General features: G+C 39.4%; 1 protein-coding gene and 1 long non-coding RNA gene across 5 annotated transcripts in view; one reads left to right on the forward strand and one right to left on the reverse strand.

Annotated features, from left to right (window-relative positions):
* Positions 1-18,653, reverse strand: part of LOC122555919 — a 68,033-nt gene that overhangs the window by 19,105 nt on the left and 30,275 nt on the right. The window lies entirely within an intron of this gene.
* slc33a1 (solute carrier family 33 member 1) overlaps positions 1-18,653 on the forward strand; it is a 49,238-nt gene that overhangs the window by 10,797 nt on the left and 19,788 nt on the right. For all 4 annotated transcript variants that reach the window (XM_043702185.1, XM_043702184.1, XM_043702186.1 and 1 more), the window contains exon 3: positions 15,251-15,444. In XM_043702185.1, coding sequence (XP_043558120.1) covers positions 15,251-15,444 — 194 coding nt within the window. The remainder of the gene's footprint in view (positions 1-15,250; positions 15,445-18,653) is intronic.

Here is an 18,653-nt window from a genome sequence, read left to right on the forward strand (position 1 = left end):
TCACCCATTGTACTCTATGCTACTCTCTCCCCACCCCCACCCTCCCCTAGCTGATCTCTCCACGCTTCAGGCTCTCTGCCTTTATTCCTGATGAAGGGCTTTTGCCCGAAATGTCGATTTCGCTGCTCGTTGGATGCTGCCTGAATTGCTGTGCTCTTCCAGCACCACTGATCCAGATAGGTTAGGCCTGTATTCACTGGAGAAGGATGAGAGGCGACCTTAATGAAACATTCAAAATTCTTCAGGGCTGGACAGGTTAGATGAGAATAGGTTATTTTCCCCAAAGAGTCCTGGACTAGAGGGAGTAATTTTGGTAAAGAGTCACCCGTTTAGAATGCGATGAAGAATTTCTTTGTGTAGTGATTCTGTGGAATTCTTTCCACCAGATAGCTGTTGAGGCTGAGCTATTAGGAATACTCAATGCTGAGATAGTCAGATTTTTAATAAGTAAGGGAATAAAAGCAAATGGGAGAAAGGTAGGAAAGTGGAATTGTGAATGATTGGATCAGCCATAATCTCATTAAATGGCAGAACAGACATGTGGGCTGAATGGCTTTCTTCTCCTACATCTTAAGATCTTAAGTGAGACTTATTGATTTACTCTTAAACTGTGTCCCCTTGACATCGTCCCACTACAAGATGAAAGATGCCCCCGGTGCTATCAAGTACCCTTCTATTTCAATAAGATCACCTCATCTAAACCCTAATAGATATAGGCTCAACATATTAAATCCCTCTACATAAGTCTTTCATCCCAGGAATGAGTCACATGAACCTCTATGAATTGCTTCTAACGTGACTAAATATTTTATTCAAATAGGGAGACTAACTGTCGACAATAAAGTTTAGTATTTGTTTGAAATATATTGTATCTTTTGGAATGTCAACCGTTGGCAACTTGTGTTAGGTAGGTTGATACCACCAATTGAGATTTGACGAGTATAAGCTCTTGTTTTAAGAAGAATGTTGTTTATGACACAATACGAATAGAGTACAAATTACACTAGTAAGATCAACATTGTTATTAAGACAACCAGGAGACCAAGAAAATAAGTCTTCATTCTATAAGATTCAAGTTGCTATGACATCAGATTTTTGCATTGCTCTTGCCTGTCAGGCTTTGTTGATCATGACACTGACACTGAAATTGAGTAGGCTCAGTAGCAAATCGCTTGTCTTATGTCTGATAAACTGGATTCAGTTACTCTCCTAGAATAAAGTTGTCCTCCTTCCCTCAGCATTTCTCTGACTCTTGCTGCTTCCAGCACGATTTGAATATTATTCTCCAAAATCAGATCTTCTATAAATTGTAATGAATTTGACAAAAACTCATCCGTAATTCCAACAGCAATTCTGTCTCTTCATTGGAGCTGTGAAATTAGAATTTTATAGGCCTATTTTCCATTTCATCTGTTGAGATCATTAATTATCTATGGAGTCCCTGGAAGCTTAACTCTTACAGGGAGTTAACTATTAAACCTTGTTCTTTCAACAAATTTATATTCTCAGATGAAAATAATTGTAAAAGCTTATAGAACTTTATCAAAAGTATTTATACCTATTATGTTTAGAGAAGCTATAACATCAGCTGTAGGTTCTATTGATAAAATTGTGTGTTTGTTTGCCTGTGAGTTAGCATGTAGTTTGGAAGCAGGATCTTAAGAACTGTTTACTCTAAACAATGAATAATTTCTCTGAAATTAAATCTGATAGGTAGTATTATTTCTACTGCCATTTCTTATTGTTTCTTTTTTCAAATCTTTTCAAGTCTGCACTGACTCAATGCTTTATTTTCTTTGGTCAGTCAGCCTTTAAACCTGCTGGATAGCAAAGCTGTTTTATTTTCCTTGTCTTCAAGTTTCAGATTCTGTAATAAAGTAACGTTGTATCCCAGGACTGTTTTCCTGGAAGTTTCCTGCATTTCTGCAACCAAATTGGAGGTTTTCCACTTATTTTCACAAACAAAACGGATGATTTCCTACATTTGTCTCCTAAATTACAATGCCTGTCCTTTTTTTGCAATTTTCTCTGGCTTTAATAGTTTCTTCCTGCCTGAACTACAGTTTAAGTTATGGATTCTTTGCTCTTATTTCAGTAAACTTGCTATCTTCTTCAGTTCGACTGTTCAGTCTTTTCAATTTCTTCATTGATGTCTTACTTCTGATTCTGTGATGTTACTAATGTTGTAACCTTGATTGAAATAACTATGGCCTTTGATTTCTTTACTGTAGCTGTGCCTTGTGGTGTTACCTTTGTTACCTTTAAAATTGCCATTTTAAATGTGTGTTCTGTACTTCAGGGCTGCTTGTAGGGCTTTAGACGAACTCCTATTTCTATCAAACATAAGGCTGGGAATGGACTATAGAATTGGTTAATGGAAAAGCAGCAAGCATAGAAGAGATATAAATACTCCTCCAATCGTGGATTTTAACTTCAACACTTTCTGTTCCAGCTCTTCCACCTTTTGCTGCTTCTCAACTTTGATTAGAGAGGCAGCACTGGTGGGAGAGAGGGACTTGTCATTGAAGTGTTCAAATAGCAAGTGTGGGAGAGACAGAATCTATGTTTTGAGAAGCAGCTCCATCTCTCGTGTTTGCTGCTGCTCCAGCTAGTACCAGGAGACTTTCAGTTGACCTCCCCCAATATAGCTGCTGATGGTGCTGGCTGAAATGGAAACATTACCTGCCTGTTGTACCCATGCTTCTTGGGCATCGTGCTTCTGTTATGCACCTCCAGCAGCACCTGGTACCAGATTTCCTGCTTGCTCTCTCAGTCAACATCTGCAACAAAGATCTTGTTTTGGGTGTAAAGGGCCACCAGGTGTTTGTTCTTGGAATGGATCCTCCTGATATTGAAGCAGCTCTCCAAGTGAACCAAAATCATGGGAACACCCATATTATTTATTTCTTCTTGCAGTGCTCGAGCTGGACCGTCCCTGCTTGCTTTGAACTACCAATTCATAACTAAGTTATGATTGATGTTGGTCATGAATCTCATTGCTGTTTAGATTTTGGCTTCACTTTTGTTCTGCTAATATGGATAGGAAAACTGGTTTGCACATGACACAAACTAAAAGGTATCTATATCAAATGAATTGCATCAAATCAAGAAGGCAGCTCACCTTTTGAGGGCAACTAGGATGGGCAAGACACCTAATCCAATTATGAATTTTAAAAACTTCAGTGTGTTTAAACTACTTTTAGGTTTGAGAATACTACTGGATGTGGAGTAATTTGTTTTGGGAGTTTACAGCAGCAGTACAATATAAAATTAGACTCAGTTTGAATCTTATAAATATGTTTCACTTAGTTTAAAATGAAGTTTAACAACTTATTTCATCTGGATGTCCTGAGCTTGACTTTTATTGCTGTTCTGTGATTCCTTTTGTTTGTGGATTTGCTTCATAGTATAATACTGGAATAAATCCTATTCCTTAATTGCATATGCAGCCACTGTACCTTTTTTTTTCTTAAAAGGAACCTGAAGTTTTTCTTTGTTAATGCAAAATTGCTAACGTCTATCTAGTCAGTTCTTCATCATGCATCTTTGAGCAATTGCATATAAATTTGAGTCAACAAAATATTCATTTAAACTCTTGGTCAGTGGAAAATCATGGAGACTGAGGTAGAGTCCTCGGCAGGGCGGATTTTCGGCCTTTGACTGAAAGGTCGATGATCTGGAAAACAAAGGTAGGAGGAAAAATATCTGGGTCGTTGGGCTGCCGGAGGAAGTGGAAGGTGGGCAGCTAGCAAGCTTTTTTTTGAAAACTGGCTGCCACATTTCTTGGCTGGGATACCAAGGCGGACCGGGTGAAGGTTGTCAGAGCTCACCGGGTTATGGTGCGCAGATCCAGTCTGGAACAGTGCCCCCGCCTGGTCCAGGTACGATTTCATAGCCACAGGGACAAGCAGAGAGCCCTGGAATCTTCTGGAAGGATGTGGAAAGATCCACAGGTCCTGACTGGTCAGGAAACTAATAATTTTTTTTTCTGGGACTTTTCTGTGGCAGTGATCCGTAAAAAGAAATTGTTTGTTTGAGGTCAAAAAAAAAATTCAAGGACCTTGATATTCAATATTGATGAGATACCCAGCGATGCTTTGTATTACTTAGGATTCGTCACAGTCATTAGATTCCTTGGAACAAGTGAAAAATTTCTTGGACACTTTAAAATAATTTGGATGGATTTATTGACATGGACAATAATGTTTGTTTCTTTTTCTCTTGCTGTGCTTCTTGTAACGTTACTTTTTTCTTAAAGAGGCTGCTGTTGGTGTGTTTTCTTTTCTCCAATTAGGATTGGTGTTGATATATAGTTGGGGGTTGGTGGATTGCTCAGTATTTTGTCTGTTTCCTTCTATTGCTTGGGTCTGGGGTGCGGCTCAAGTTGGACGGGGGAATGGAGATGTGTGTGGGAGGTGTAAGTGCCATCTGTGGGCAGGGGCTCGAGTCCCCCATTAAGTATCTTTTGTGCTTTGTAGTTAGTTTAGTTTTTTGGTTTCTTAAATAGACTTCACAACTCTTCTTTTGTTTATGCTCAGCATACCGTATGTTGAAATCTTCCTCTCAGCAGGTCAAAGGTGGTTGTAAAGGAAATGGCTAGCAGTGTTCTTAAGTGGTGCACCTGAAATATTAGAGGGATCCATTTGCCAGTTAAAAGAAAAAAAGGTATTGTTGAGCCTCAAAAAGGCGAGAGTGGATGCTGTCTGTTGCAGGAGACTCACCTTAATGACAAGGAACACTTGAAATTACAGCAGGGCGGTTTTGTTCGGATGTTTTTCTCATTCTTTTAAGATTAAGAGCAGGGGGCTAGCCATACTAGTCCAGAAGAATCTTCCATTTAGTTCAATAGATTACGTTAAAGGTGAATATGGTTGGTTTGTTATCCTTAAGGCTCTAATACATGGCGAGGAATATATTTTGAATGTCTCTTGTCCTCCGGCCCAACCCCTTAAATTTTTGACTGATGCACTATCTAAGCTGATGGCCTTTGCGTTGTGGTATATTATTACAGGAGGAGGCTTTAATTGCCTTTATGGATCTTGTGCTGGATAGCATGGCCAAAGGCCCTCCAAAGCTTTCTCCACAATCTAAACAGTTAAGTGATCTATATGTAGAACTGGAGTTGTTGGTCATTTAGAGACATCTCCATCCTATGGGCAGGGACTTCACATTTTTTTCCAATCCTCATAAGTGCCATACAAGGATTGTTTTTTTTTTCCCTAATTCCTGCAGTTCTTCTAGATTCGGTGGTATCTTATTCGATTGGGAGTATTGCCATCTCTGATCACGCAGCAGTATATTTAGTGGTCGAAGTTAAGGGAAATGCAATGAGCTCTCTGTACTAGCGAATGGATCACTTCATCCTCAAGGACAGCAAGTTCGTTGAGTACTTTTCTAGAAATTTGAAGCATTTTTGGTCACCAACACCAGCTAGTAATCTGTCCATTCTTTGGGAGACTGCTAAGGCCTACGCTTGAGGGATAATTATCTCGTATTTGGTCAGTCAAGCAATGGAAGGGAGAGCAGCAGTGTCTGCTCAAGGCATGATTGAAGGCAGCTGAGATGGCATATTACAGAAGACCGTCAGTGACCTAAGCTGCAGTGGATCACAGCCCTTCGATCTGCCTTAAACTCCATACCTAAGCATATGGCCAGGAAGGAACTTTCCTTTGTGAAGCAAAGGTTGTTTGAACATGGTAATAGCCTGAGTAAATATCTGGCCGATTTGGTTAGGAAGAAGAATGCCTCCCAATCTATTGTTTCTATTAGGGAAGGGGGTGGGATTCTTAATTGTAATGCTAAAACGATCAATGCCGCATTTCAAAGATTCTATTCTGAACTGTATTAGTCAGAATGTTGTGAGGATAGGTGGGATAAAATGGAGTCTTTTTTTTAGAAACTTGGATCTTCCTGGAGTGTCTGCTGAGCAGGTGTCTCTGCTTAGTGCTCCATTAACAGCACAAGAAGGCAGTGAGGCAACTTCAAAGTGGAAAGGGGCCTGGTCCTGGTGGTCTTTCCATTGAGTTTTATAAAGAATTTATAAACGTACTGTCAGGGCTGATGCTAGACATGTATAACTATTCATATAGTCATGATTGCCTCCCACCATCCTTGAGAGAGGCTAATATCTGTCTTATCCTTGAGAAAGATAAGGCCCTGGAGGACTGTGCTTCTTATATACCAATCTCGCTCTTAAATTCTGATTTTAAAATTTTGTTTAAGACTTTGGCATTGAAGTTGGAAGGGGTGTTGCCCTCTATTGTTGAAGAAGATCAGATGGGCTTTATAAAAGGTCACAGATCCTCCAATAATAGGAGGTTGGTTAACATGATTCAAGTATGCCAGCAGCGATTGGTTCAAGGGTTGCTGGTCTCTTTGGATGCAGTAAAGGCATTTGATCAGGTGGAATGGCCATTTCTTATTTTTCAGACCCTGGAGCGGTTTGGCCTGGGTGAAGTGCTTGTCGATGGGTAAGGGTCCTTTATGGTGATCCTCTGGCGGCAGTTCTCACCAATGGTATAAGATCTGATATTTTTTACATTTTGTAGGGGCAGTCAGTGAGGCTGTCCCCTTTCACCTTTGCTTTTCACATTGTGATTGAGCGGAGGCCATTCTTGCGGACCCTAATATAGCTGCCCCAAAGGTGGGTTTGAAGGCGCATAAGATTATACTATATGCAGATCTTATTATTTTCTCGAACCCGGCAGTCTTGGTGCCCTTTTTGATAGTGTATTTATTCATTTGGTTCTTAGGTTACAAGATCAATTTTTCAAAGTTGGAGGCTATGCCTGTGGGGGGACTTAGGGGAATACCTGGCATGGAAGGTGGGTTCCCCTTTAAGTGGGCACAGGGAGGCTTTCTTTACTTGGGCCTCTCTGTTACCCCAAGCTTTCACCAGTTATTCAAGGCTAATTTTGGTCATTTGTTTGACAGGACTAAACAAGACCTTCAAAGATGGGGGAGCCATTCCAATATCATGGTTGGATCGAGTCACTCTTAACAAATTGAATGTTCTTCCTGTCTATTGTACCCTTTGCAGATGCTCTCTTTACACTTTCTTGGGCAAACATTTCGGAAATTGAATAGCTGGTTTAATTCTTTTATTGGGTGTTATTAGCAGCCTCTTAGTAAGCTTGCAAAACTGCAATTGCCCCAGGGATTGGGGGGTGTGGACCTCCTGGACAATAGATGTTTCTGCACCCCTAGGTCCCTCTGTTCTACAACATTACTCAAGGCCCTACCATTAGTTGTATAAGCCCTACCCTCCATTGTTATACTAAATTGCAATATTCGCACTTAGCCAGATTGAACTCTATCTGCCTTTTTCAGCCCATTGACCCATTTGATCAAGATCCCTTTGTAATCTTAGAAAATCTTCTTCTCGGTCTGTGACCAATTTTTGTGTCATCCATATACTTATTATCCATGCCTTCTATATTCTCATCCAAATCATTTACAGTATATTAGTGACAAAAGAGGACCCTAACCAAACCCTATGGAACACCACTGGTCACCGGCCTCTCGACCGAAAATGAAAGGGAGCAAACAAAAATTGTTACAGTTCCTATATAATGTATTTTTCAAAAATTCATTCGTGGATTGTGAACATCACCGGCTCAGGTCGGCACTTATTGCCTGACGCTAATTATCCTTGAGAAAGTAATAGTGAGCTGCCTTCTTGAACAGTGACAGATCATGCGCTGTAGGAATACCCGTGGTGCAGTGAGTGAGGGAGTTCCAGGATTTTAATACTAAAAGTATGGTGAAGTCAGGATGGTGAGTGGCTTTGAGCAGATCTTGATGAAGGTTGTGTTCCCATGTATTCGTTGTCCTTGTCCTTCTACATGGAAGTGGTTATATGTTTGGAAGGTGCTGTCTAAGGAGCCTTGGTGAATTTCTGCAGTTTATCTTCGAGATGGCAACCACTGCTGCTACTGAGCTTCAGTAGTTGAGAGAGTGAATATTTGTGGGTATGGTTCCAGTCAAGCAGGCTGCTTCGCCCTGGATGGTGCCCTGCCTTATTGCCCAAAAGAATGCCTAGTTTTGCTCTTTTTCCGGCAGGACCATCCACACATTGATAAAGAAAATTTTCTTGAACACATTTGACAAATTTTTGACAATTCAAACCTTTAACACTGTGGTAGCCCCAGTCAATGTTTGGAAAATTAAATGCCCCATTGTTACAACCATATTATGCTTATATATATCTAAGATCTCACTACATATTTGTTTCTCAATTTCTCTCTTATTATTGAGGGGCCTATAGTGCAATCCCATCAGTGATATTTCCTTTCTTACTTGTCATTTCTATCCATACATTTTGACTGGATGATCTTTCAGCAATATCTTCCCTAGTTATAGCAAAAATGTCAAACCCCCCCACCCTGGCCTTTCTTGCCTTCTTTTCTAACTTTCCTGTGGAGTCTGAAATCTGGAACATTGAGCTGCCAGTCCTGTCCATCTCTCAGCCAAGTTTCTGCAATAGCTATTAGCTCTAATAATTTTAGAATATCAATATGAGGGAAATAGAAAATATTAAGCTGCCATAATGTGGGTGTGCCTTTTAAGGCTAAACAGGAAACTTGACCTACACTTCATCTACTAGGGGTACAGAGGATGTTTATTGCTGTAAAGAGAGAGAATGTCCTTGAAGACTGAAGTTTTTGATGGAGTCAAGCAATAATAAAGAAGATCTTAGATGAGTTGACACACTTTCTAGGAAATAGAGAAGATAATCGAACAGATTTACAAATAAATTAGTGTTTTGCAAGAACTAAACGGTGATAATGATGGGCTTTGACTGCTTCATTTAATACCGAATATAGTTATCCTGTTAGGAGGAAAGAGCTGGAATTTCTAAAATGTTCAGATGAACATTCTTGAACAGTTTGTTTCCTTCCCAATGAGGAAAAACACATTGCTACATCTAATCATGTGAAATGAACTTGGGTCAAGTGGCAAATGTCAAAATGGGGAAGTATCTTGGGAAAATTCAGAATAATTATTAAGGAGATGGAACAATCGCAATAAAACTACTTGATCTAGATTGAAATCCCATCTGCTTAAGGGATGTGTCATAGTGTGTCCTAACAGGTTGATCACAAATGAGTGCTAATTTTAGCAAGTTGTGCAAGGACCTGGCCTGTATATAGCAGTCAAGAACTGGCAGACAGCAATGTATTAGAGACATGGGTGCACTTTAAAGAGTAGATGGTTTGGGTAGAGTCTAGGTACATTCCAACCAAAGGTAAAACAATGACAACCAAAGCCAGAGGTCCCTGGATTCAAAGGAGTTGGAAAATAGGACAAAAGGGATGTATGACAAATGTCAGCTTATTACCTTGAGAGAATCCTGGAGCATATAAAAAGTTAAGAATTAATAAAGGAATTATAAGAGACAATATAAGAAAAGATTGGCAGTTAAATTCAAAAAGTCGTCTATAGATTAATTAACTGTAAAAGGATTCTTGGAGGAATAGTAGAGCTAATTGTGAATTGTGGTACTGGAGAAATTTGGTTGCATTGAGAAATTCATCATGATAGTTCAGTTTCAAGACAGTATGCTAATGCATGCTCTGGATGATAATGTTCTGAATCATTTCCAATCACGAATGAAGTTAAAATGGGTACATGCCAGCACTGACTCTCTCCATCATCTTTCCCTGCGATGCTGTCCAAATTGTTCTATTATTATGATCCTTGCACTAATATCAGATATTACATGAACAGGAAGCTGCTCAATTTGAGATGATTCTGGGTGAGAACCAAGGTCTCCAAGGATGTACTTCACAATTTTCTGTTAGCTAATGATTTGAGCTGTTGGTTTGCTGGCATTCAGCAGACTTCAAACATTGATCTAAGAATGAAGAAGTGTAAATCTGTCTACTAAACTGAACATCAATAGAGCAATGGTCCTACTCACATTGCTCTACGCATGAGAGACTTGGATAGTGAACCTGTCTTGTTAAGATCAACCAACTCATTAAGCTGCCTTCAAAATCTTCTGAAGATTGGAAGGCAGGGCAAAACACTAGATATTGAGGTTCTCATGTCAGCTGATGTGCCAAGGATCTACACCATATTGAGAGAATCACAACTGAGTTGGGTTGGTTCATGTATCTAGAAAGCCTGATATTCACTTCCAAAGTGAATCTTTTGTGGAGCACTTGTGTGATCTTGTTGTGGTCAAAGGAAATGCTACAAGGAGACTCTGCAGGTTTCATTTAGTTTGGAGTTCTGGAAGAAGTTCACCCACAACCAAGTTTTAAAAATTGTGTGACCTCATTTGAAAGCAAGTGTAAATCAAAGATGGAGAGGAGATACAAGAAAATCCTAAGCCAGGAACTCCTTCACTTGAGTCTACAGTATTCTATCCAATTTAACACAGTTTCCATTTCAATTTGAAGAATGCTTTAAGTACAGACTGGCCTTGGCGATCTCGTGTCCATTCTAACCCCATAAAACACGTTGGATAATGGACATTTCATTTCAAACTCTTAATCCTGGTGATGCACAAGGTCTGGAGAATTGTAAAACATACAGTTTCTCAAAACATGGGAAGTAATAACCTGGTATTTACAGCCAATCAATTTAATATTGACGGTGGGGAAATTTTCAATAACAATTCAAGGGAAATAACAGCCACTTGGACAAAACGTAGTTTTGAAGAAAAGTGAGCAAGGATTTGTTTTGGAAACATTTTGTTTGTCTAACTCGATTTTAGCTTTTGTTGAGGTAACAGAAAGCGAGGATAAGTACAGGGCAGTTGATGTTGATTTTGCTAAAGTCGTAAGAGATTGCAGAGAGACCTGGGTGTTTTGAATCACAACTTTTGTACCTGCATACTAATCTTATTAGGAAGATAAATGTAATATTTATTGTAAAGGAAAAAGTACTGCAGCTGTACAAGACATTGAGACCACATCTGGAGTACTCTGCAAAGTTTGGTCTCCTAAATAAAACATAGAAAATTGGAGCAGGAGCAGGCTATTCAGCCATTCACCATTCAATACAATCATGGTTGATCATCCAGCTTAGTATAGAATTTCTGCGTTCTTCCCATATCCTTTGATTTCTCTGGCCCTAAGAACTATATTTAACTAATTGAAAATATTCAATGTTTTTGCCTCAACTGCTTTCTGTGGTAGAGAATTCCACAAGTTCACCACTACTGTTTGGGTGAAGAAATTTCTCATCATCTCTGAGCTAAATGACCTACCCTGTATGTTTAGACTGTGACCCCTGGTTCTGGGCTTCCTAGTCTTCAGGAACATCCTTGCTGTATTCACCCTGTCTAGTCTGTTGGAATTTTATAAGTTTCAAAGAGATACCCCCTCATTCTTCTGAACTTCAGTCAGTCTTTCCTTACGTGAGTTGTGCCATCCAGGAATCGAGCTGGGGTAATCCTTCATTCCACTGTTTCTGTCGTCAGAATATCCTTCCTCAGATAAGGAAAGTGAAACTGCCCACAATGCTCCAGGTATGATCTCACAATGGCCCTGTACAATTGCAGCACAATATCCCTACACTTGTACTTGAATCTTCTTGCTATGAAGGCTCCCATCATATCTGCTGCCTACTGCACCTCCACACTTAGGTATTCTTGTACACCAGTCATGGAAACGAAGTTAGTGCAGCTCCCCATTTCCCAATCTATTCAGATAATAAAATACCTTCCTGCTTTTGCTTCCATAATGGATCACCTCACATTTATCAATATCAGACTTCATCTGCCCTGCATTTGTTCACTTAGCTTGTCCAAATCACACTGAGGAATTTCTGCATCCTCCATAGTTCACTCTCCTCCTCCTCTCCACATGTCTCACCCCAGCTTTGTGTCAGCTGCAAATCTAGATGTATTGCAGTTCATTTCTTCATCCAAAATTATTCTCTATATTGTGAATAGTTGGGGTCTATGCACTGAGCCCTGCAGTATCCCAATAGTCATTGGCTGCCACTCTGAAAATGACCCATTTATTGTTTCCTGTCTGCTAATCAATTCTCTATTCATGTCAGTACACTACCCCAATCTCTGCTTTGCATGCTAATCTCGTATGTTGGACTTAATCAAAGGCCTTCTCTAAATCCACGTAAACCACATCCATTGACTCCCCCTTATCAAATCTTCTAGTTATCAGCTCTACTAATTGCATCCTTGAAAAATTCTGGTCGATTTGTCAAATATGATTTCCCTTTTGTAAATTCATGCTGAGTTTGTCAGATTCTATCACTGTTTTCCAAGTACTCTGCCATGAAGGTTTTTGTAATGAACTCCAGCATTTTCCCTACTGTTGATGTGAGGCCTACTGGTCTATTTTTTTTTTCAACATTAGCTATCTCTAAGTCCTAGAAGCTCTTCCAGAGTCTGTAGAATCTTGAAAGATAAGTACCAATGCATTCACTATTTTGAGGGCCAATTCATGTACTGTGGGATGTAGATTATTGGGCCCTGACTATTTAATAGCCTTTGATTCCCATCAATTTCCCCACTCTATTTCCTTACTATTGCTGATTTTCCCTCAGTTTCTCCCTCTGACTGGACCTTGTATTCCCCAACATTTTTGGGGCATAGTGTCCTCCTTTTGTGAAGAGAGAACCAAAATGTATTTAATTGATTTGCCATCTCTTTTGTTCCCCACGATAACTTCCTCTTTTTCTGTAAAGGATCTACATTAGTCAAAATGATTAATATTTTTCTCATCTACCTATAGAGGTTTTTTCTATTCTGTTTTTATGTTGCCTGGAAGTGTCCACCGGTTTAAGAACAACAAGGTGGCTAGAGGAGATGGATATCCCTGCTGAGGCACTGAAATGTCTGGGCATAGAGCTTCTTTTACAGCCACATGCCCTTGTCTGCCTTATCTGGAAAGAGGAGAGCATTCTTGGAGAGCTCTGAAATGCCACACTAATGAGCATTTTCAAAAAAGGGAACAAGTCCGGCCACTACAGGAGAACTATTGGAAAAGTCATCGCCAAGGTCCTTTTCTGTGTGGCTGAGGAAATCCTCCTGGAATCACAGTGTGGCTTTAGGCCACTGAGGGGCACAACAGACATGATTTTCACTGTACGACAGCTGCAGGAGAAATGCAAAAAGAACCTATCCCTATACATGGTCTTCTTTGATGTTATAAAGGCCTTTGACACCATTGATTGGGAAGACCATCCATCTCCTCTTTGATTTGTCAGCATCCTTTGCCAGCTCCACAACGATATGGGAAGGTGTGGTAATGACAAATGGCTCCACCATGAACCCATTCCCCTTTTTGGATTGGTGTCAAAGAATCATAAAAGCCCTACAGTGTGGAAAGAGGCCATTTGGGTCCACATCAATGCTTTAAAGAGCATCCCACCCAAACTCAAGCAGGGCTGCGTCATCACCCAGTATTGTTGTTGATTAGCTCACCTCACCACTAACATGCTCCCTGCTGGAGTGGAGTTAACTTAAAGGACCAGCAGGAAATTACTCAACCTACGCTGCCTTTAAGCCAAAACCAAATTCACCCCAACCAATGTCATCGAGCTGAAGTACACAGATAATGCTTGTGTATGTGCAATCTCAGAGGATGAACTCTAGACTATCGTCAGCACCTTGATGGAGGCATATGAGAGCATGGGTGTCTCACCCTGAACATCCACAAGATGAAGGTCCTCCACCAACCTGGCCAGGCATTGTGGAGAGAACACCTGATCATCAAGGTCCACAGGGAGGTCTAGAACACTGACCACTTCCAATACCTTGAGTGTTCTATTAGCCAATGCAGCCATTGATGAAGACATCCAGCATCACCTGTGCTAGCGCAGACTTCTGGCACCGAAGGAAAAAGATGTTTGAGGACACCAACATCATGTCCGACACCAAGCTCATGGTTTTCAGAGCTATGGTGGTTCCCGCACTTCTATATGGCTCTGAGATGTGAAATGTCTACAGGCAGTTCAAGGCACTGGAGCAGTACCACCAGTGCCCCCTGCAGAAGATCCTATGAATCCACTGGAAAGAAGGATACACCAACACCAGCATCCTCAACCAAGCCGTCATCCCTAGCATCGAGGCAATGACCACCCTAGATCAATTGCAGTTGGCTGGGCACATCATCCACATTACCAACACGAAACTCCCCAGCATGTGATATATTCCCAGCTCTGAAACGGCAGGCAAGCCCCAGGTGACAGATACTCTCAAGGTCTCACTGGTGTAGTGCGGCATTCCCATGTACACCAGGGAATCACTGGCCCAAAGCCATTCAAAATGGAGAAGAAGCATCAGGAAGATGTTGACCACATCGAGACTTGCAGTTGGAAAGAAGTGGAAACCAGGTGAAAATGGTAGTACCCCACCCACCCCTTCCTGCGATCATCTTCTTCCCCAAGTCTGATCTTGGAATCCGTTATATCACTCTTAATTTTAATAAAGAATTCTCTCATGTTTTGGTTATTTAAACATCTAGATTACCAATTAGAGAGCAATTTCAGAAGAGTACAGAAAACGTTTTATTGGTTTATGGAGTTGAGATATGAATACACTGCAGAAGTTGAGTTGTTCCCCTTGGAGCAAAAAAGGAGACTTGTCAGAAGTGGTTAAAATAATGAAATTTTAAATAAAAGTGTAAATTAAGGAAATGGTTACCAGTGGCAGGTGGGTTGATAGATCAAGCAAATAGATTTAAAGTAATTGGCAAAATACAAATACACAATGAGGTTTTTTTTAATACAATACGCTATTAGGATTCAAATTGCATTGTTAGTAGGGTGGTGGATACTGATTCAATAGTAGCCTTCAAAAGATAATTGTACAAATACTTGGGAGAAAACTTGCAGGGATATAAGAATGGGTGTGAAGAGCTTGCTGGATTGTTCTTTAAAAGAATCCGTGTTGATCTGATAGGTGAAATGGCCTCCTTGTCAAGCTGTACTGTTCTGATTCTATGACATTATACAAGATTGAATATCAATTTCTATTTAAGTGTCATCTCAATTCTTGAGCCAATTTTAAATAAAGGAGCTTTTTTTCACATACAACATTAATTGGTATCTAGCTGTCCTGAGACATTTGAATCTTCTCTGTAGTTCCTTTGTAGAAGTTGGATAGATTTTCTTTAACTGGCGTATACCGGATATAACCGAGAAAGGAGATAGGACCTGACTATCTGGTTTTAGAGTGAAAACAATGTAATTGTACAGATTTTGTCATCTCATTCACATTTTCTACATAAAAATTTTAGATTTTTCGCATGTTTATTTTAATTTCTTTTAGGTTTTCTGTTCTTCTGTGGAATAATTTTCTTGGTGACAACAACCTTGGTTACAGTGCTTAAAAAGGAAAACTTGAGACAAACATCATTGCATGATGCTCCTCAGCAAGGAATCAAGGAAACCTACAAATCGCTCATATGTATAATAAAGATGCCTGCCATCTTAAATTTCTGCATCATGTTGCTAACAGCAAAAGTAAGCTGATTTAACTTAAATATCATGAACAATCTTGAAAGCCATAATGCAAATACTCCTTAATATATTTGATTGGTAACTTGGTGCAGTTTGGTAAATCTACTTTGCCGTATTAATGCTAGAAATAATCATTCTTAACCATTTAATCATTTTATTCCTGTATAAATGTCAATTACTCATTATTGTTTTTATTTATGAATTAGACGCTTTTAATTTGTTGAAGAATTTAAAATTGCTATGCTCAAACTTTGAGCGAGATTAGTTTTTACTTTCGATAAATGTCAGTGTTCACTGATATTGGTTTTTGCTATACAAAATCATCTTGTTGCATCAGTGTACAGCAATCAGCTGCTTGATTTTTAAAAAATCAAAAGCTTTCAAAATGTGCCTATTGCTGCCCTTGCACTAAAAAAAAATCTTAATTTGAAACAGACGCAGACAGTGCTAAAGAAACTCTGGAGATTTGACAGCATCTGTGAAGAATAGAATCATGGTAATGTTCTGAGTCTGGCATGACTTCAGAATGGAAGAGGACTAAGTGTCATATTGGACTCAAAATTTCAAGTCTGTTTCTCTCTCTATAGGCACTGCCAGACCTGTTGAGCTTTGCCAGCATTTTCTGCACTTGTTTCAGATTTCAACATTCACAGCATTTTGCCTTTAATTGACAGCTTAATTTGAAGCCTGCAAATGCAAACAGTTAACAGCAACCTGTATCAAGTAATTCACTTTGAAAAGTGCAACAGTTTTGTGACAGGCAACTTTTAGTAAATGTATTTTAAAGTAGCGTAAAATATTACAGAAATTGAATTTCCACTGAATAATTTGAATTTAAAATTATTCAATTATTTTATATTGAGTGATTTGCACAAAATAACTGAAGCTCCAAGCCAATATCTACAGTGAGAAACAAAAGTTTATACCTTTTTTAAAAATATTTCTTGTTTCAGATAATGTTTTGTTTGTATAAGTGGGATGCACTTTTCGACCATACCATTAATATTTTGTGTAAACATAGTGAACTGAGGTACTTCATTGACAGTGGTTAAAATACAACTGCTGGAAATTTTGTTAAGGGTGTTCCCAATAATCTTTGTAATTTAACCTTCTCTAGTAGGTACATCCACAGACTGAATCAGAAAATGTTCTTGTACACACTTAACAAATTCCTCTCCATCTAAACCCTTAACAGTATGGCAGTCCAAGTCTATGTTTGGAAAGTTAAATCCCCTACCATAACCACCCTATTATTGTTACAGATAACTGAGATCATCTCTCAAATTTGTTTCTCAATTACCCGCTGACTAATAATATAATCCCAATAAGGTCACAGGTGAGGTACCGGAAGACTGGAGGTTGGCTAACATGGTGCCACTATTTAAGAAAGGTGGTAATCCCAAACCCTTTATATTTCTCAGTTCCACCCAAATAACTTCCCTGGATGTATTTCCAGGAATATCCTCCCTCCGTACAGCTGTAATGCTATCCCTTATCAAAAGCGCCACTCCCCCTCCTCTCTTGTCTCCCTTTCCGTCCTTCCTGTAGCATTTGTATCCTGGAACATTTAAACTGCCAGTTCTGTTGATCCCTGATACATGTTTCTGCAATTGCTATGATATCCCAGTCCCATGTTCTTAACCATGCCCTGAGTTCATCTGCCTTCCCTGTTAGGCCTGTTGCATTGAAATAAATGCAATTTAATTGATCAGTCTTGTTCTCTGCTTTGTCCCTGCCTGTCCTGACTGTTTGACTCGCTTCTTTTCCTACCAGTCTCCAATTGATCTCTCTCCTCACGATCTCCCTGGGTCCCAAACCCCCCCCCCACCTTACTGGTTAAAATCTTCCCAAGCAGCTCTAGCAAATCTCCCTGCCAGTATATTAGATCCCTTCCAACTCTGGTGCAATCTATCGTTCTTGTACTGGTCACTTCTACCCCAGAAGCGATTCCAATGATCCAAAAATGTGAATCCTTCTCCCGTACACCAGCTCCTCAGCCGTGCAATCACCTGCTCTATCCTCCTATTTTTACCCTCACAAGCTCGTAGCACCGGGAGTAATCTAGATATTACAAATCTCTAGGATCTCTTTTTTAGATTCTGGCCTAACAATATTCTCCCTTCAGAATCTCATCCTTTTCCCTTCCTATGTCATTGGTTCCACAATCCCCAATTAATATTGTTGGCCGTGTGGCAAGCATTAACAGAAAATATTTACTGTCAACTTTGTTATCTGTAAATACACTTGTATGTAGGGAGTGTATTCTTGATTGGTTCCATTGTCGACTGTGGGCCCATGATTTCAAAACCATTTAAAGCTGTTCCAGAACTACCTGACTGAAGGATTAATGTCAGACATCACCAGAAGCCTAAGAAACAGGGACTTTATTTGATGGCAATAACACAACTATAGGAACCACTTAGGCTATTTAGCCCTTGTGCTTTTTCTACCATTCACTGAGATTTTGGTTGATTTACAAGTTAACCCTATCTTTGCAAATTTGCTGTGCATCCTTTAATATCTTTATTAAATCTATAAAACTCAGATTTTAAATTAACAATTAATTTCACGTAAATGTTTGGAAGAAACATCCAAACTTCTTCTGCCCTGTGTGTAGAAGTGCCTTCTACTTTACACCTGAAAGGTCTGGATGTAAATTTTAGACTACGCCACTAATCTTAAACTGCACAACTAACAAAATGTTTCTCTTTATCTAACGTATCTATCCTTTTAATATTCTTGAAAACTTTGAAGTCACCCCTTAATATTCTAAATTTCAAGGAATACATGCTCTGCTTTGTGTAATCTCTCATCATACCTGAACTATAAGGATTAAAGTATGATGAGAGATTACACAAAGCAGAGCATGTATTCCTTGAAATTTAGAATATTAAGGGGTGACTTCAAAGTTTTCAAGAATATTAAAAGGATAGATACGTTAGATAAAGAGAAACATTTTGTTAGTTGTGCAGTTTAAGATTAGTGGCGTAGTCCAAAATTTACATCCAGACCTTTCAGGTGTAAAGTAGAAGGCACTTCTACACACAGGGCAGAAGAAGTTTGGATGTTTCTTCCAAACATTTACGTGAAATTAATTGTTAATTTAAAATCTGAGTTTTATAGATTTAATAAAGATATTAAAGGATGCACAGCAAATTTGCAAAGATAGGGTTAACTTGTAAATCAACCAAAATCTCAGTGAATGGTAGAAA

This window comes from Chiloscyllium plagiosum, chromosome 13 (assembly GCF_004010195.1).
Source record: "Chiloscyllium plagiosum isolate BGI_BamShark_2017 chromosome 13, ASM401019v2, whole genome shotgun sequence".
In the NCBI taxonomy this organism is placed as follows: domain Eukaryota; kingdom Metazoa; phylum Chordata; class Chondrichthyes; order Orectolobiformes; family Hemiscylliidae; genus Chiloscyllium; species Chiloscyllium plagiosum.